Source organism: Mustela putorius, unplaced genomic scaffold (genome assembly GCF_011764305.1).
Source record: "Mustela putorius furo isolate JIRA1106 unplaced genomic scaffold, ASM1176430v1.1 tig00003944_pilon_pilon_pilon, whole genome shotgun sequence".
NCBI lineage: Eukaryota > Metazoa > Chordata > Mammalia > Carnivora > Mustelidae > Mustela > Mustela putorius.
In genome coordinates, this window is record NW_025422088.1 from 3,604,097 (window position 1) to 3,621,020 (window position 16,924).

The following is a 16,924-nucleotide window of genomic DNA, read 5'->3' on the forward strand; positions in this document are numbered from 1 at the left end:
TTCTGTATAATTAGCTTCCAAAGTAAATATGTTGATCACATCTTTGGTTGATTATTATGGTCTTCTACTGCTGTTATACTAATACTTTTCCCATCTCCAACTGGCTTTACTTTTTGCAGCTTTGAGCAGTAATTCAGTCCCCTACGCCTCCCTGATTGGCTCTGTGTCCTCCCTCTCTAGCCAAACCACCACTCAGTCCATATATGATAATAACTCTCTCCCACGATTCGCTCGAAAAGGTCTAAACATCTTTGTCTCTTTATTTTCTCTGTTAAAGCACTGTAATGGATGTCTACATCAGTCCATTTCCATTTCCAGATAAGCCTAGAGTCTGTTGTGCCTTTGCATTTCCATTCTTGTCATTGGGGGTGCCTCATCTGGATAAGATCACTTTAATTAAGATTACTTTAATTGTCACCCACCTACTCCCTCCACAGAATGTAAATTAGTTTGATTCCACCATTTATATGGAAAAGTTCCAGAAGTGGGCTTCAACATTTTGGTCCAAATACCTAATTATATCTGCAAGAAAGAGTTTCTATTTCTAAGCCAACTCATTTTTATGAGACCTTCCATTAATATTGTAGTTGACTGGAAGCTATAAACACTAAAACACCACCTATTATAACCTTGTATTAAAATGATTATCTGGTAGAAGCGAAAGAGATTTTTATTTAACTTACCAGAACCATTGATAACTTGACATTTGAGATCATGGAACTTACTGGGTGGCTTTCAATAAATGGCACAATTTCTAAAATGCCCATAAAACAATCACATGTCTTGCTGACTTAATGGTCACCATTCCATAACCTAATACCTTCCAAAGAATCCCAGGACAGCAGAATGTCAACATGGCCTCCAGTTTGAGCTCCTCCCCCATTCTTTTTCCTTTTCAGAGTCTTCCCTGGGGGCATGCTAGTTCAAGTTTTTCTAGCCAGCTGGAATTTTTATCCCAAAGACATGAGTCAGCGATGTTCTCTCATGGTACTCTTTAAAATTTAATAACAGAGAAATAGAATGTACATCACATGAAAAGTGAGAAAATAGTGGAAAGACACAGGAATCACCAAAATTAGTGGTGGATTATTTTAAACAGAATTTGTGAAACTAATATCACTTCAGCTGGCAGACTGAACTAAAATGTGCTGTCCCTGTCACTGCTTTCTTTCTTTATCCACCCCCTTTCCCTCCCTGTCTTTACACCCTCTAGTCACTCTCCTACTTTCATTTCCCATTTGTGGACAAAGATGTTTACACCTGAAGTAGATTGTAGGTTTTACTGGTGGTTGACTAATGGGGACCTGGGGCAAATACCACAAAGCTGTTAGTGTGGCCATTTATAAGGGTCCAGGTGAAGGCCATAACCCCAACCTCTACAATCTGCTACTAGTGGAAACATTTTTGAACCTCAGTTTGGTGTCTGATTTTGTCATCAGTGATTATAGTCTATGAACTGTGGTGCATGTCATTCTTGGTGTCCATGTTTGCATGTGAATGTCAGTCACCTCCAGGTCTGTGAAATATTAAAGCAATCTTAATCAAGTCTCAATGTCTAGTGAATCCTGTAAAAACTTACATTTTTATCAGTCCTTTAAAAAAAGTATATCAGACTATCCATTTCATTTTTTTTAACAATTTCTATTTTATTTTATTTACATCATCATTTCCTTTGCAGGTTCAGATGATTCCGGTTACCCTGGTAACCTTCATTCTTCAAGTTAGTTTTCCTTGATTATGCATAAATCACTTTATGTTTCCTATCAAGCTACTACTCTTCCCCTTTTAGGCCTTTCTCAGTGTCTGTTTTCTTAGTTCACTTTACACCATTTAATTCCACACGATTTCCATTTCACACAGTGCAGGAGAAGGAGTTTGAAATGACATAACAGTCATTACTCAAAGCAGAAGTTGACATCAAGCCCGACTGTCAGTTTTCTCCGCTAGCTAACTGCATCGATTCATAGCACAATAACGCTTTCTTTTACACTAGGAGTGTTAGTTTGCGGATTATGCTTGGTGACTTTTCATTTGGCTACAAAATTTATCCTTCCAGAGCATGTCCTGCTTTGAGTAACCAAACTATCTGCCTGCTTCCTCACATTAAACATCTTTACTACTCACATATTTCAGGCCATTTCTAACGATAGTATTCTCTGTATTTTGGAAGAGTCACCATCATTTTCATTTGTTTTCAAATGTGTTTCTTCTTTCCTTTTAATAGGTATGGCTAGCCATCCTCCAATTCCTATCTTGGAACTTGCAGATCACATTGAAAGGTTGAAAGCAAATGACAACTTGAAGTTTTCCCAGGAATATGAGGTATTTCAGTGCTCTTATCCTTGAAAGTAATTTCAAGAGTTGTCACCCTCTTCTTTTTTACTATATTCTTAAAAACTGACTTCATTCGTGTTTTTTTTTCTTTTAAATATGACACTGAATCAGATAGAAAAGTTGATAGTAAATAGGTAATTGTAATCAATATAGTAGTTGTAGTTTTAAGATGTGTCGAATATTTTATATTCAGTCTTACCTAATGAGGTTGATTTTCTTTTCTGGTTTTAACTTCATAGGGTATATTGACTTGATAAGCTTCTTTGTATACCAGATGGGTGCTAAATATTGAATGAATTAATTCATGGCCAGAAGCCTCCTTGAAAAAGAGAGATGACAGGGAATACGTCAATTTCTCTGTATAGTTTTCCTTGACCTGAAAACCCTTTAATAATGTACACACACATGGATATGCATTATTTTACCCTTCAGTCTTAAAATAATGCTAGAATTAATATTAAGATCATAATATATTCCTGGAAAGTTGCCTATTTAGTATCTTAAAATATAGTATACTTATATAATATCTTAAAATTCCAGAATCCTTGTAAGTTCTGTGTGAGTTATTGATGAAAATGAATGAAAAGTCTTCATATATTTGTGTGTATTTGGATATTGTGGTATTTATCAAGCAGAAAATTTTTAAACTAGATATTTCTGGCATTCCTCAGTAACAGGAACTCATACTGAGACCAGCTCATGAAGTGATAACTGAGCCACCATTATTCTTTTTGTTCAAATTTGACTTAGCACAAGATAAAAAGGTACCAAAAAAAGTCTTTTTGTTGTGCCAAACAACAAAAGGTTGTTGGGCACCTGAGCAGTCCAAATACTGCCATAACAAGTTTCTATTGATTTGCTTAATAGGAAAGTCTAAAACACATCCTTGTTACCCCTCTTGGTTTCTCTTGTATCAGCTTTTTTTTTTTTTCCAAGTTTTTATTTAAATTCTCATTAGTTAACATACAGTCTATTAGTAGTTTCTGGTGTAAAATTTAGTGATTCACCACTTATATACAACACCCAGTGCTCATTGCCACAAGTGCCTATTATATCAAATTTAAATGTGGCTTTTGAACTAGGTGATCTCTTAGTTCCTACCACTTCTAATATTTCTAAAGGATTCTTTTTTTAAAGATTATTTATTTATTTATTCCAGAGAGAGAGAGAGAAAGAAAGATATTATGTGTGTTCAACTGTGCACACTAATGGGGGGAGAGACAGAGGGAGAGAATCTTCAAGTAGACTCCCTGCTGAACATAGAGCCCATTGCAGGACTCCATCTCAGAACCCATGAGATCATGGCCTGAGGCAAAACCAAGAGTTGGGTGCTCAATTAACTAAGGCATCCAGGTGCCCTGAGTTCTAACATTTTCCCCTTTCAGAGAGAACCTCTAAGAGGATCCCCATCCTCAAGTGGCTAGATGGGTATCAAGTATGTGAAGAAGATCCATGTAAGAAAATCAAACAGTGGGGCCTGGTTATTTACATGGACTTTCTGAAGTCTTCATATTGTCAATTTTTCATTATTTTAAATTATTGTGCTAAACAAAACATATCTGTAGCCCTATAGACCTCTACCCTTAATATCCAGATAGCCTTTTTATTCTATTTGAATATCCAACATTTTTGTCAACTATTCAGTAGAACACAAAGGTACTATATTTTTCTGATTTGCTAAAATTCTGTTCCCAGAATTCATAAGAATACTTGTAATTTTAGGAAACACACATTGGATTGTGAATTGTGTTATTTTCTCAAATTGTCTGCTTCTTACTCCTTCCCTGTTCTTCTTGGTCATAATGGCCATTTTTAGATTATGTAGTTTTTTAAAAACGGTTTCTGTAGGTTCTAGTTTAGGGCTTAAGGCTGCAAATTGAGTTTAAAAAAGAAAAAAAGAAAACAAAGCAGATGATATGTGCTACCTGAGACAACATAAAAAAACACTTAGAAATCTTTTACCTTTTCAACCTTCTCTTTATTGTTATCATGGCTCTTCTTATTCTCTTGCTATATGCTATTTTCTTCATGGCCCCACTTTAATACTTGATTTGAGATTTTGGGTGATATAATGGGTTAAAAAATTAAAAATTGATAGCTAAATCTAAAAGTCAATAATTCACGCTCTATCAATAGAACTTTAAACCACAGACAATATTTGCATCATTCATGAAATCTGTTATATACATTCACTACAGTTATCAGTTTCCTTCTAAAATGGAATTTCTCTAGAAATACCACACATAAAGATACTGTAATGGTATTCATTTAGCCTTTAAATCAGAAGTGCTCCTTAAAAGTAGTTATGAACTGCATGCTGCCAATGTTCCCATTAAAAACTCCCCCAGTAGCCATTGACATGATAGCCCACACTGACTTTTCACCATTTATCATGACGATGGTCTGTGATTAAAGCTCCCTGGGCATGAATTGACTCTACTGTGCCTTAACAGCCATGAAGGAGATATTTAAGTGTTTTATTCATCTGTGATAATAAGATAAAGACCTCTATGTAATATTTTAGGCCACAGAGCAACACTTCCAAAAAAATTTTATTTTACTTTTTATCTTTCATATAAATCTGAATAGATTTTTTAAGCTAGTTTTTAGTGAAGAAAATGGAAGAAAGACAAGGCACATTATCTTCAAACATCAAATTATTTTGGCATAATCACTGTGAATTAATGATTACTCAGACCTCTCAAGAGGCATGAAACTAAATTTTTTACTCTAAGACTGAAACAGAGGTTAGAGTCATGGAGGCTGTTTACATTGATTCTGAGGTCAGAATAGGAGGAAATAGATTAAGATTACCCAGCATTATTAGATCATGTGAGAACTTCCTTTATTGTAAAGGAAATTGGGCTCAGACATTGAATTTAATGACACCTGGGAAAAAGAACTTGAGAAATTAGTAACAAGAACACTCCATCTTGGAAATATTTATAAACACTTCTGGTTTCCATTTTCTGATATGTGGCTATAAAGTTTCAGTAGAATTTAAGTAGCCAGAATTTGAGGATGCAATCTAGAATGCAGGGAGTAAAGTTTTCCCGAAAGTTGGTATCTGTCAAAGTCATTGCATTAGCTGTTGAATCTTTGAACTGTTTCAGAATAGTATGTATGGGTCTCACCAACCAAAGGCTTAGCTAATGACTGTGAATCTTTTGGAAGTGTAATTAAAATTCAGATTTCTGGTCCTAACACCATGTATGCTGGTGCAGTAAGTCAGCCATGATAACCAGGAATGTCTGTTTTATTTATTTTTCCCCTTTCATTGAGATGTAATTGACATATAACATTTTACTACTTTGGAGTATACAACATAATGATTTGATATATATGTATGTGTGTGTGTGTGTTTGTAATACACAGTGAATATTGCAATTAGTTAGCATCTATCACCTTACGTAATTACAAATTTTTCTTATGGGAACTTTTAAGATCTATCTTCTTAGCAACTTTCAAATGTAAAATATTATTTACTCTAGTCATCATGTTATACAATATGTCCCCAGGACTTATTTATTTTATAACTGGAAATTTGTACCTTTTAACCACCTTTAACCCTTTTTGCCCTATCTCCCCACTCCACCCCAACCTCTGGCAGCTACTGATCTGTTCTCTTTCTGTGAGTTTGTTTTTTTAAGATTCCATGTATAAGTGAGATCATACTTATCTTCCTCTCTGCTTATCTTTCTCTGTCTGACTTATTTCATTTGGTATATAGCTTTCAGGGTCCATCCATGTTGTCACAAATGACAGAATTTCCTTCTTTATTATGAATGAAATATATATATATATATATATATATATATATATATATGAAACTGCTCCAGCAGTTTGTATAAAGGGGGAAAAGAGGAGTTGGCTTTATTTATTATAAATTATCTACTACAGATTTATGTATTATGATAGAGCCAAAGGCTAACAATATAGATATGCCTCAAGAACTGTTGTCTGGATTTCCTGACATCCTCTTTGAAGTTTTCATCCTTGTGTTTTTATCTGGACTGACTTCATTCTTCCCCTTGTTAGGCCAACTTCTTTTGTCTCTCCCATCCACATATAGAAAATATGACCTCTGATCATGTTTCCATTAACAAAGCATGCTCCTGAAGAAACACACCTTTTTTTTTTTCCAGTCAAGTTCCAAATGCCAGAGAACAAACTCTGAACTCCAGTTAACTCAGTTTGTTATGGAAGCACATATGAGGACATAGCTACTAACAGTCCACCCATGTACAAATTCCTCCTTCCTTGGATTAGAAAGAGGGAGGTTACTATGGAAAGGGGCTTGTGAGCTGGGAGGAAGAACCAATAATTATCGACCAAAGCATTACAAAAAAGCACTATGCTAAGTTATGGGAGGAATACAGAAGTTATAAGAAACCTTTACTTCCAAGAAGTCTAGCAGGCAAAATCAAATATATACATGCAAAAGTAATAAAAAGAACACCAAGTTGCTAATCTCAAATACTAATGGAATGAAATGGAATGCTGTTGGGATTCAACAAAGATCAGAGTGAGAGGAGGAACTGGGAGTAGCATTGAAGAAAAGGTAGTTTTGGTAGTGGAACTAGGAAGAAAAAGACTGAGGACCATTTTGTGGAGGGAAGGATCAAAGGTACTTTTAAAGATGCTCTGTAGTTTTATGTTCAAAGTATTTACTACAAAACAGCAGCATTCACATCACTGGGAGCTTGTAGAAATGCAGAATTTCAGGCACTGTCCCAAACCTACTGAGACAGAATCTGCATTTTAACAAGACACCCTAATGTATGTAGAGTCAGGGGAAGCACTAAGGATACTTGCTATGATGGAGCAAATTGTTTCTTGTGGAGAGTAGGGTGAAATGAAGTCAGGAAAGTAAAGAGGGCCAATAATTCTAATGAGCTTTCGTTGCCAGACTTACCATTGGCAAGGATGGGTGGATTAATGGTGGAAAGAATATGAATGTGGGCTTTGGACTCAGATAAATTTGTATTCTGATTGAATACTTGGTATGCCTGTAGCTTTGCACAATGATATAACCCTATCAGTTTCTCATCTGTAAAATCTGTTGCTATGAGAATTAGGGAATATGTGTGTATATATGAGTGAATTTCAGGACACACATGCAGTGAGTGTGTGTGTGTGTGTGGGTATGTGTGTGTGTAAAAGAAGGGGGTCAATAATGACAGCTGAAAAGTTGTACTATTTTTACATAACTGATGAAAGATTTTGTAGAGAGGTAATTTTATGCATTTATTAATAAATTGTGTTAAGTATGCTCCCTCATTGAACAGACATGTCATTGAATGACAGACATGTCATTGAACAGACATGTCAATGAAAAATTATAATAAAATATGATCAGTCCTATGCCAAAAGTGTTTCACAGTATGATGAGAATATAGAGCACACTTGCATGGCAGTTTATTGGAAAATTAATCTGTCAGCAATGTATATAATGGAAATAAAGGAGAAACTGGAGACAGGAAGAACAACTAGGGGAGTGTAAATCGATTCTTACATTCAAATTCAAATTACTTAAACATGCAAATAGCATTGTTAGAATTCTCACTTCTGCACACTGGTGCCACAATCCTTTGTACTGTGAGAAGTAAATGACTTGGAAACAGCCTTATCTCTTGGTTATATAGATAAGTCCCTTCTTTTCTACAGCATTGGTTCACTGTTGACTGGTTGTATTTGCTCCACCCCCATTGGTCAAGACCCCTACCAGAGGCATCCCAGTGGTAACTAGCAACAAAAGTTATAACGTCAGAGATGTGAAACCATCTCCCAATTTGGTCTTCAAGTTGCAGTTCCCCATAGAAATAATGCCCAATATCAAAACTTCAGGTATGATGTACTGCAGGTACATTATAAATTTTCTACCTGAATCGAGGCAATAACCTCCTTTTAAATATAGTCACAACTTCACATTTCCTTCCAAGTTCCTAACAGCTGACTTACAAATAGACATAGTTTCCCAACATCTAATTTAAAATTAATCATCACTACCTCTTTGAGTAGTGTTTCTTAAACACACACATTAAAGCTAGTCTGAAGAGCAGTCTTTTTGTTGGAATGAGAAGCACCGTTGTTGCACAGAATGAGAAACTGTGATTCTCAAAGGCTTACCTTTGACCTATTTTGTTCTCACCACAAAAGCCCAGTCCCAGCGTCGTTGCCGCCATCTCTGGATGTGATTATCTTTATCTCAGCGCTCAAGTGTCCTCCACCATTTAACATCCAGATGGGCTGAGGTTGTCTTCCTGTGCTCATGGTAACACTCTCACATCTCCTGTCTGCACAGATGATAGTGAGCCTTTTATCTGAAGCATTCCAGATAGCTTGTCCTGTCTTTCTGGTTTAATAGCAGCATGTATGTGGCACCTTTGTCTAGAAGGCTAAAATCTTCACAACACTCTAGTGAGACAGGTAACAGAAGATACGTTCTTTCCTTCATGAGTAATGAAGTATATCAGGACAGTGCAAAGAACATATATATATAGACATTAAAAAACGTTGCTTGTGTCATCTTTTTAAGTGCTGAGAGCTGAAATAGACCACAGAGACCATGTGGTTGAAACTTTCCATCTCAGAAGTAAAGAAAAAGAGTTGAGAAGGGAGTAACTTGCTCAAGGTCATACATGTGCCTGGAATATGTCTGAGCCAGGCCACAAACTTCCTTCTTATTGTTAAAAGGATACTGTACCTTAACCCACCTGCTCTAAAGACCTAAATATTTTACTATTTGTTTCTTACTGTGGCCTGGTTTACAGAGTCCAGAAACCTAAGTCTTCAACTAGATCAATATTTATACTGAAAATTTCTAAAATGTCATGGGTACTAGCTTATACTTCATGCCTATTCCTGGGAAAACCCAGAGGTTTTCCTGACATGCTTCGTATGGCATTTCTTTTCTCCATAGACCATTTCTTCATTCCCAGTGGTAAATATTATATTTCTTTATAGAAGGACAAAATTGTCATCAAAAGAGGAACCACAGAAGAGAATATTCTATTTTCCCTAGAAATAGGCTTTTGGTATATTTGACCGTGTTTGCCAGAGTGAGGCCTGAATGTAGGGCTAAAGCCTTCATTACTGAATGTTTCATAAGCCTCCAAGCATTCTTAATGCAAAACCACTTGTCATTTCTGCTTTCAATTAGTTTATAATTTATGTGTAAACTCATGAGGATGGACATGCATTAGAGCATTACACAGATAAAAATAAAAAACTGGACACACACACACACACAGACTTTTTCCCAGCTTTGAAAGCACTGTAACTTTCTAAAGTAAGAAAGTAGTATGACAGAGATCTGTTTTCATTTCTTATGTAAAGTTGAACAGTAGAATAGACCGGGGAAAAGCCTTCATCTTTAAACATTACTGACACATGAGCCACATGAGATAAGTTTTTTTTTTTTTTAATTTTGAGCAAATTATGGTAGTTTGTGTAATGGAATGAGAAAAAAAAAGATTTCATAAAATAAAAAGTAGTAACACTTTTTTTATACTGGGGCAGATGAACCAACTGCCTTCATGGGAATGAAAGGATACGTTTATAATTTCAAGGTAGAATCAGAGCTTGGGTGAGAGCTTGGGTGAGAAAGGTGTTACCCATTCCCTTAAGTACATTTTCCATATTGGGTCCAAACCCCTCGACTGCCATTCAGAGCCCTCTGCTCATTGAGCTAACGATGGGAATAGTGTGGCACAGTGGCTAAGGGCACAGGTACTGGCATCAGCCTGCCTTCGGTTGGCCCCTGGATCAAGCTATGTGACCTTATAATTGAACCTCTCTATTTTACTTTTTTCATCTCTGCAAAGGAAGTAATCATAGTACTTACCTCCTATGTAATTAAAAATAAATTGATACACATGAAATACTTAGCAGAGTCCCTGATACAAGTGCTTACTCATCTTAGTAGTTGTTTCATCAAATACATACCATCACTTTTAAGATGCACATCAATTTCAGAGATGTTAAAATATGAAAAAAAAAATTCCTGTATTAGGACTCCGTGAAACCTTGGACTCTTCCCATCCCTCCCATTGGTCAAATCCATAGGACTTGGTTGATTTTGGTAAAATAAACAATACTAAGAGAAGAAAAAGGAAAGAAAGAAAGAAAAAAAGCAAGCAAGCAAGCAAGCAAACCTAATTTATTGCAGTGTAATTAGCACTTACTATGCTGCCTTTTATTCAGATCATCCCGTGTTAGAATATAAGCTTCTCCTGGTCAGGTGTTTATGCTTTCTCGCATGCCGCTGGCCACACAGTGGCAAGCCCACGGCTGGGCATGCAGCAGATTATTAACCAAAATGTGTGTCTGGATCAATTTCTCACTAAATTTACAGTTCACAGATACTTTTGTTATGATCACAATTGCTAGTACCGGCAACAGGAGCGAAAAGAACAAAGAATGTCTTTCTCTGAAAAGAGCTGCTTCTCTCAGTTGACATCCCAGCTGATGTAGCAGCACTGAAGCCTTATTTCAGAACTTTTCTCTCAGAAAATAGACTGTTTTTCTCTCTAGACAGTACAGAAGGGAATACATTTTAATACAGACCCCCTTAGATTTAACACAAGACTACCTACTGATTAAACTCCCACTACAATTTTTTATAGTAAAGACGGGCCTGCCAGTTGCCAATCTAAGAAGACGGGGTTTTTTGGTTTTGCGTGTTTGTTTTTGTTTTTTGGTTCATAGCTAGGAACCAGCTTCACCAAGTAAGATACAAAAGTACACAGTCCCTTCTCAGCCAGCTACCATTCTGCATCTTGTAAACAAATCTAGTAGGACACAAAGAAACAGCAGTCCACCTTAGAAAAAACACATCCCAAACCAGGGTGTGTTTATGTGTTTAGTCTTTTATTCTCTTTGAACTTCTGTACTTATTACAACTTAAATTGCAACCAAACCAAATTTTCAAGTTTCAAAACTAATTTTTGTTTGAACTTTTAAAATATTTTTGTGCTCAATTTTTTTTTTTAATTTCAAATGTTTTCCTTACCAATATTAAATTCCCTATCTTTCATACTTGGACCTTTAATGTTTTGTTTTTCTTTCTTTCTTTTTTTTTTTTTTTTCCTTCTGGGACTCATGCTCATCTAGAGGGAAAGTCCTATAACTCCAGTTTTGTTTCTCAATCACTGTTTGCACACAAGTTCACCATAACTAATTGGCCCCTGACCATCACTGGACATTGTCCAGATCGTCTTTCCACCTGCTCCCATGTGGAGCTCAAAGCTCTCAGGAAACAATTAATCCTGAAGTATTTCTAGTGCCAAAACAAGCTTTCAACTTCAAAGAAACTGTAGCAAGAACTAAAAAAGAGGCTATTTTTTTTTTCGTGGTATTTTGATTTTAAAATGGAGTTGCAGTTTTAGGGCCAGAGTGGTGTGTTCATGGAGAGAGAAACAGTATCAGATGCTGGGGAGAGTGTTGGAAGTCAAGAAAAATAAGGCTCATACTTAGACTCTGCCAGTTAGTCATTGTGCTGTTCTACTCGGAACACGTGACTTCACCTCTTGTGGACTGAGTCTCTCTTACTTAAGATGAGGATATTAACCTACTCATAAGGTTGTTATGACAATGACTATGTGTCAGGTGCCTTGCTTCTTTGCCTTTCTGTACAAAGCAGACTCATAGGAAAGAGTAGTGGCCCTCAGTACTGTGAACTTTAAACTCAAGACCTACCTGTTAGTCATTTAATAACACTGCATTTTTTCCCAAGTTGTTTTATTTGTATAAGAGTCCCTTCTTCTTTTCCCAAAAATGGACTCTATGAAAGCAACTAGAAGGTGAGCAGTGATGAAGATGGATGGTGATTATGATATTTGCATGTTCTTTTCCTATTTTGTATGTAATGGAATTTCTGGAAGTTAAATCCACACAAAGTACCCAGAAAAGCTCATTTTCACTGAGGAGTAGAACCTGCCTTGGGTCTCTGCTATGAATCCAAATGCCCTTAGACAAGCTGTTTAACTCCCCTAATCTCAGTTTCCTTATTTATAAGAGAAGCAGTTGGAATGCCTTCATCTGTTTGATAAACATTTACTGGAAAGTAAGAAAAAAAAAGTCAAGAAACAAGATTTGTTCTGGGTAAGTCCATAGTCTCCCAGAAAAAAACAAAAACAAACAAACAAACAAACAAAAAACAGAGGAAAAAAGTGGTAATTATATGACATGGTGATGGTGGGAGGGAAAATTTTAAGAAGGGACAGTACTGAAGAGTTTTTCCAGAGAGCATTCAAGTTAGACTCACTGAAGTTTGCTAGGATTGCAAGATCCCAGGCTAAAGGAGATGCACACGCAAAGGCATGGAGATGAGAAGGGACATGGCTTATTCAAGGGACTCCAGTGAGTTCTGTGCTTGTCACTTCAAAATCAGGGTCATGCTGCTCAGAGGTGAGACAGGAAAGTTGATTACACTCTTGAAAAGTAGTAACATCAGCACTAAGGAGTCTGTGCTAGGTGATCTTAAAAGTACTCTCACGTCATAGAAATGATTTCCTGTCTCTACTACTAAAGCTGTAAACCCCCCCCCAAAATCAAATGAATCCATCTATTTCTATGGCACTCATGAACACAGCTTTGGAGAGAATTTGAACAATGCTGCAGGAAGGGATTGGGGCCAGGAGAGCCTATTGCTGCCCCACATAATAGGAATGTCTTTACTTATTTCTTTTTAGATGTAAAAAAGTGTGGTAGTATTATTTGCCATGATTTTTTTTACTCTAGTTAAACAGTTGGTCATTCTACGTGAAAAAAAAAAAAAATTGTTGACCATGCCACCATGTTGGGGAGTACAGAGAGGATGAGAGAAAGATGTGAGTGTTAATACATTATATGAACTTATGGATTTAGCAATGCCTTGGGAAGCAGTCTTTTAATCATCACAGACATAGCATTTGGTGTATTTGGCTTTGACTAAAAAGTTCAGACATGCAGCATAATCAGAAGTGCATTATTTCTCACTTACTAAGTATGTTTCCTTGATAGTGGGCATTCATCTGTCATTTAAGCTCCAGCCAGAGGCTCATGGAGATTCTTGATTTAATTCACTCTAAGTCCCCTCATCCACTCCCCCTCATCCCCTTATTTCTCCTCCTCCATACCCCTCTCCTCATTCCCTCCTATCCCTTCCCCCATCCCCTCCCCCATCCCCTCTGTCTCTAATTCCCTCCCCCTCTCTCTCCCCACCTCCCCACTTTCCCCCTTCTTCAACCCTCTCCTCTATTCCTGTCTGCAAAATATTCCTTCATACCTTCGTCTTTGGTATTAAACTACATAACATTTTAATATTATGGTGATAATGTTACCTAGGGCTTCACAGTCTAGAAAGAGCTTTGCAGCAATAATAAAGATAGCAAATGTGTATAGCACTTACCATATGGCAGACATTCTTTGCAACATGGTACATATATTAACTCATTCAGTTCTGCCAAGTAGGCACTATTAGTATCCCTGTGTTACAAGAGAAGGGACTGAACTGAAACTCAAGGAAGTTAAGTAACTTGTCCAAGGCCATACAGCTGGTAAGTGGCAGCATGGGGATATGAACCCACATGGCTTCATTTCAGAGTTATGTTCTGACCACTATAAATAGTTACCTTTGGTGTTTCTTCCCACAACCATTTTCATTATGGTCTTAAAATAAGACATTTTATGTCATTATCCACTAAAATGGTTGCATAATATTCATGAGTATTTTCTGGTCCCAAATAAGACCTATGAACCTAAATTTCTTTTTTTTTTTTTAAGATTTTATTTATTTGACAGACAGAGATCACAAGTAGGCAGAAAGGCAGGCAGAGAGAGAGAGAGGAGGAATCAGGCTCCCTGCTAAGCAGAGAGCGTGATGTGGGGTTTGATCCCAGGACCCTGGGATCATGACCTGAGCTGAAGGCAGAGGCTTTACACCACTGAGCCACCCAGGTGCCCCATTAGCCCAAATTTCTGATTGATATAATTTTATTTTTGTTTTTCAATATCATGAACATTTTTGAACAACAAAAAAGGACTTGGTTTCCTTTGGGTAAGAAACTTTATAACCAGTCTCCCCCTTATGTTCTTTTTTATTTGATTGTTTTTTTAAATTAGCAAGTTTAAAAATGATGTAAGGTTATAGTTTATACCTGAAAACAACAACAAAAACCAGCAATGCACTCTAATGGACTAGAAATCATCAATTCACCAAGTTGACTCTATAAATTTTCCTACATAATGGTGACAGCATTTGTTTTCTGATCTTGACCAATTCCCTGGGTAAATAAAGTGGAAAGAAAGCAGAAGCAAATGTTGGAAGGATTGGAAGATATAAAGACCCAGTTTTAACTCTCTGAGAGAGTTGTTAATATTGACTTGTTCTTGTCTTGACATTTTAAACTATAGACCAGAGTCTACTTACTTGTTTTAACCTGACTATTAAAAGAAGTGAAGACTTACATTGACAAAATGCCCTCTTCTCTACATATCACCAAATTTCGACTTAATTTAGATAAGACCCATGCATGATGAATGGAAAACTTGTTCACTACAATAAACTTTGTAAATATATTAAACCTATATAAAGTATCATTTTGCCTAAAGATTTTTAAAAACATCTTTCATCTGTGCAAAATCCTGTTTCAAGTTTCTACAATTTAATTTCATATAAAAGCTGCTAAATGATTTGAGAAGATAGAATGTTAACCTCACAATCCAAAGTTTGCCATATTTCAAGATGGAAGAGTTATAAAAACACTTTGCCTACTTACATTTCTTTCCATTAGTTTCAGGGTGCATTGTTGTTGTTGTTTGTTTGTTTGGATTTGTTTTTGGTTTCTTTAGCTCTAGCTTTGATTTCTGTGAAATTGAACAGTATGCCAACTAGCATATAATAAGCTAGATTGACAAGGCAGAAGTTTGGCTTCAGATGGATGATCGCACTAGGTAACCTTTTTAGATTCTCTCTTTGTCTAAGCCTGGAATTCTGATTCGCTGATTACTACAAAACACAACTAAAAGTACAGATTATAAAGATGAGGTTCTGAAGCCCAGTTTCCCTTTTTGTTTTCTCATGGTGGTAATGCCTCTACCCACTCCTCACAAGCTTAAGTCCAATCTCTTCTGTTGGTGTTCTATAAGTCGGGAGTGCAGACGTGGCTGAAGTGATTGAGAAACCGTAATTAAGATGGTTAGTGAACAGTGAAATGCTGCCTCCCTTTGTATTAAGAGCAGTTAGGGTGCTGCATTAGCAAAGGTAGGAGAACTCAGTCTGGTCCCCCCCGCCCCCCGTGGTAATTAATTGACCTCCTTGTCATCAGTTGAGACATGAGGAGAATAAAAATTTTCAGCCTAGGTATTGGAGTTGGTGGGTGTTGCTGTACAACTGGGCATTGATTTCCTTTTTTGTTCTTTTCTATTCCTTTCATATTGATCCTCCCTGTCACAGCTCACGGATTCTCCCATTATCTTACAAAAGGGGAAAAAAGAAAGAAAACTGTCCCAAAGTTTCAGAGGTTTGAATTCCCTTTCATAAAGTTTCCACTGTGGAATTATATTTGAGGATTCCTAAAATCTTTGAATCTAGTCCACCCCTCTTTTTTTGCCCCCGTTTTTTTTCCTGGGAAAAAATAAATGATATGGCTGAATGAGATGTGGCTGAAATCATCTAACCAGTTTTGCATCTAACGTTATGCAAAAGCTGATTTTTTTTTAGGTAGACTTCCTAGACAAAAACAAACTGATGAATAAAGGGGGAAGTTTTCTGTAAATAAAGCTATAGTCATACAGATTAAACTTAGGTTATTTAGAAACATCAAAGAAGCTTTGTTTCCTATATGAGTACCCAAATCAAAAACAGTACTAGAAATTTAGGTGGCTATCAATTATTTGATAAAAGGTGATTTCTATTTATTGAAAGGAACAGTGGTTCTTAACAAAAAATAAATTTATGTGATATTTTTCCCTGTGTTTTCCTTATCATTTTATTAAGATACAATTCATATATTATAAAATTCACTATCTTAAAATGTACAATTCAGTGGATTTACTTTGTATTTGAATATTAAATGGGTATTTTATAAAGATTCAAGGACACCCCCTTTTTGTTGAAGATTTATATTTCTTTTGTTTGCATTGTTCTTAAACAACTGATGGAGGGAACCAATGACACTAGGGAGTTGTTTGAAGATAGAAGTCTTCAAACAGAAGGGTAGCTTGAGCGTGGAAGGCCAGAATTAAGATGAGACAGTTGCCTATCACTATGGGGCGGATTTTATTTGCTTTTTGCTATACCTGAGTGCCTGATACTAGAAAGGATTGCAGTCTTCATTGTTTTACTTGTGAATCTTCCCCTATAATAATAAAAGCTTATTCAGGGCAAGGAATGTATCATTTTTATTGGGGTATCCTTTTGACTAGCATGGTAACTTCTTAAATGAATGTGGGAATGTTTCAAAAATGAAGCAGGAACCTGGTTTGCTTTTTGCAGCTCACTCTTCCCAAGTGTAACATGATATCAAAATGGACACAATTTATCAACCTATGAATAAAGGTGCTTCAATAGGTTATAATATTACTGAACTTCAGCAGAGATCCTGTG

The 16,924-nt window shown here is 36.4% G+C and overlaps 1 protein-coding gene across 46 annotated transcripts in view; it reads left to right on the top strand.

Annotated features, from left to right (window-relative positions):
- The window catches only part of PTPRD (protein tyrosine phosphatase receptor type D), a 2,277,302-nt gene that overhangs the window by 2,168,513 nt on the left and 91,865 nt on the right, over positions 1-16,924 (top strand). For 29 of the 46 annotated variants that reach the window (XM_045069786.1, XM_045069815.1, XM_045069785.1 and 26 more), the window contains 2 exons: positions 1,679-1,720; positions 2,225-2,322. In XM_045069786.1, the coding sequence (XP_044925721.1) occupies positions 1,679-1,720; positions 2,225-2,322 (140 nt within the window). The remainder of the gene's footprint in view (positions 1-1,678; positions 1,721-2,224; positions 2,323-16,924) is intronic. The other 17 variants (XM_045069803.1, XM_045069800.1, XM_045069804.1 and 14 more) reach the window with 1 other exon arrangement.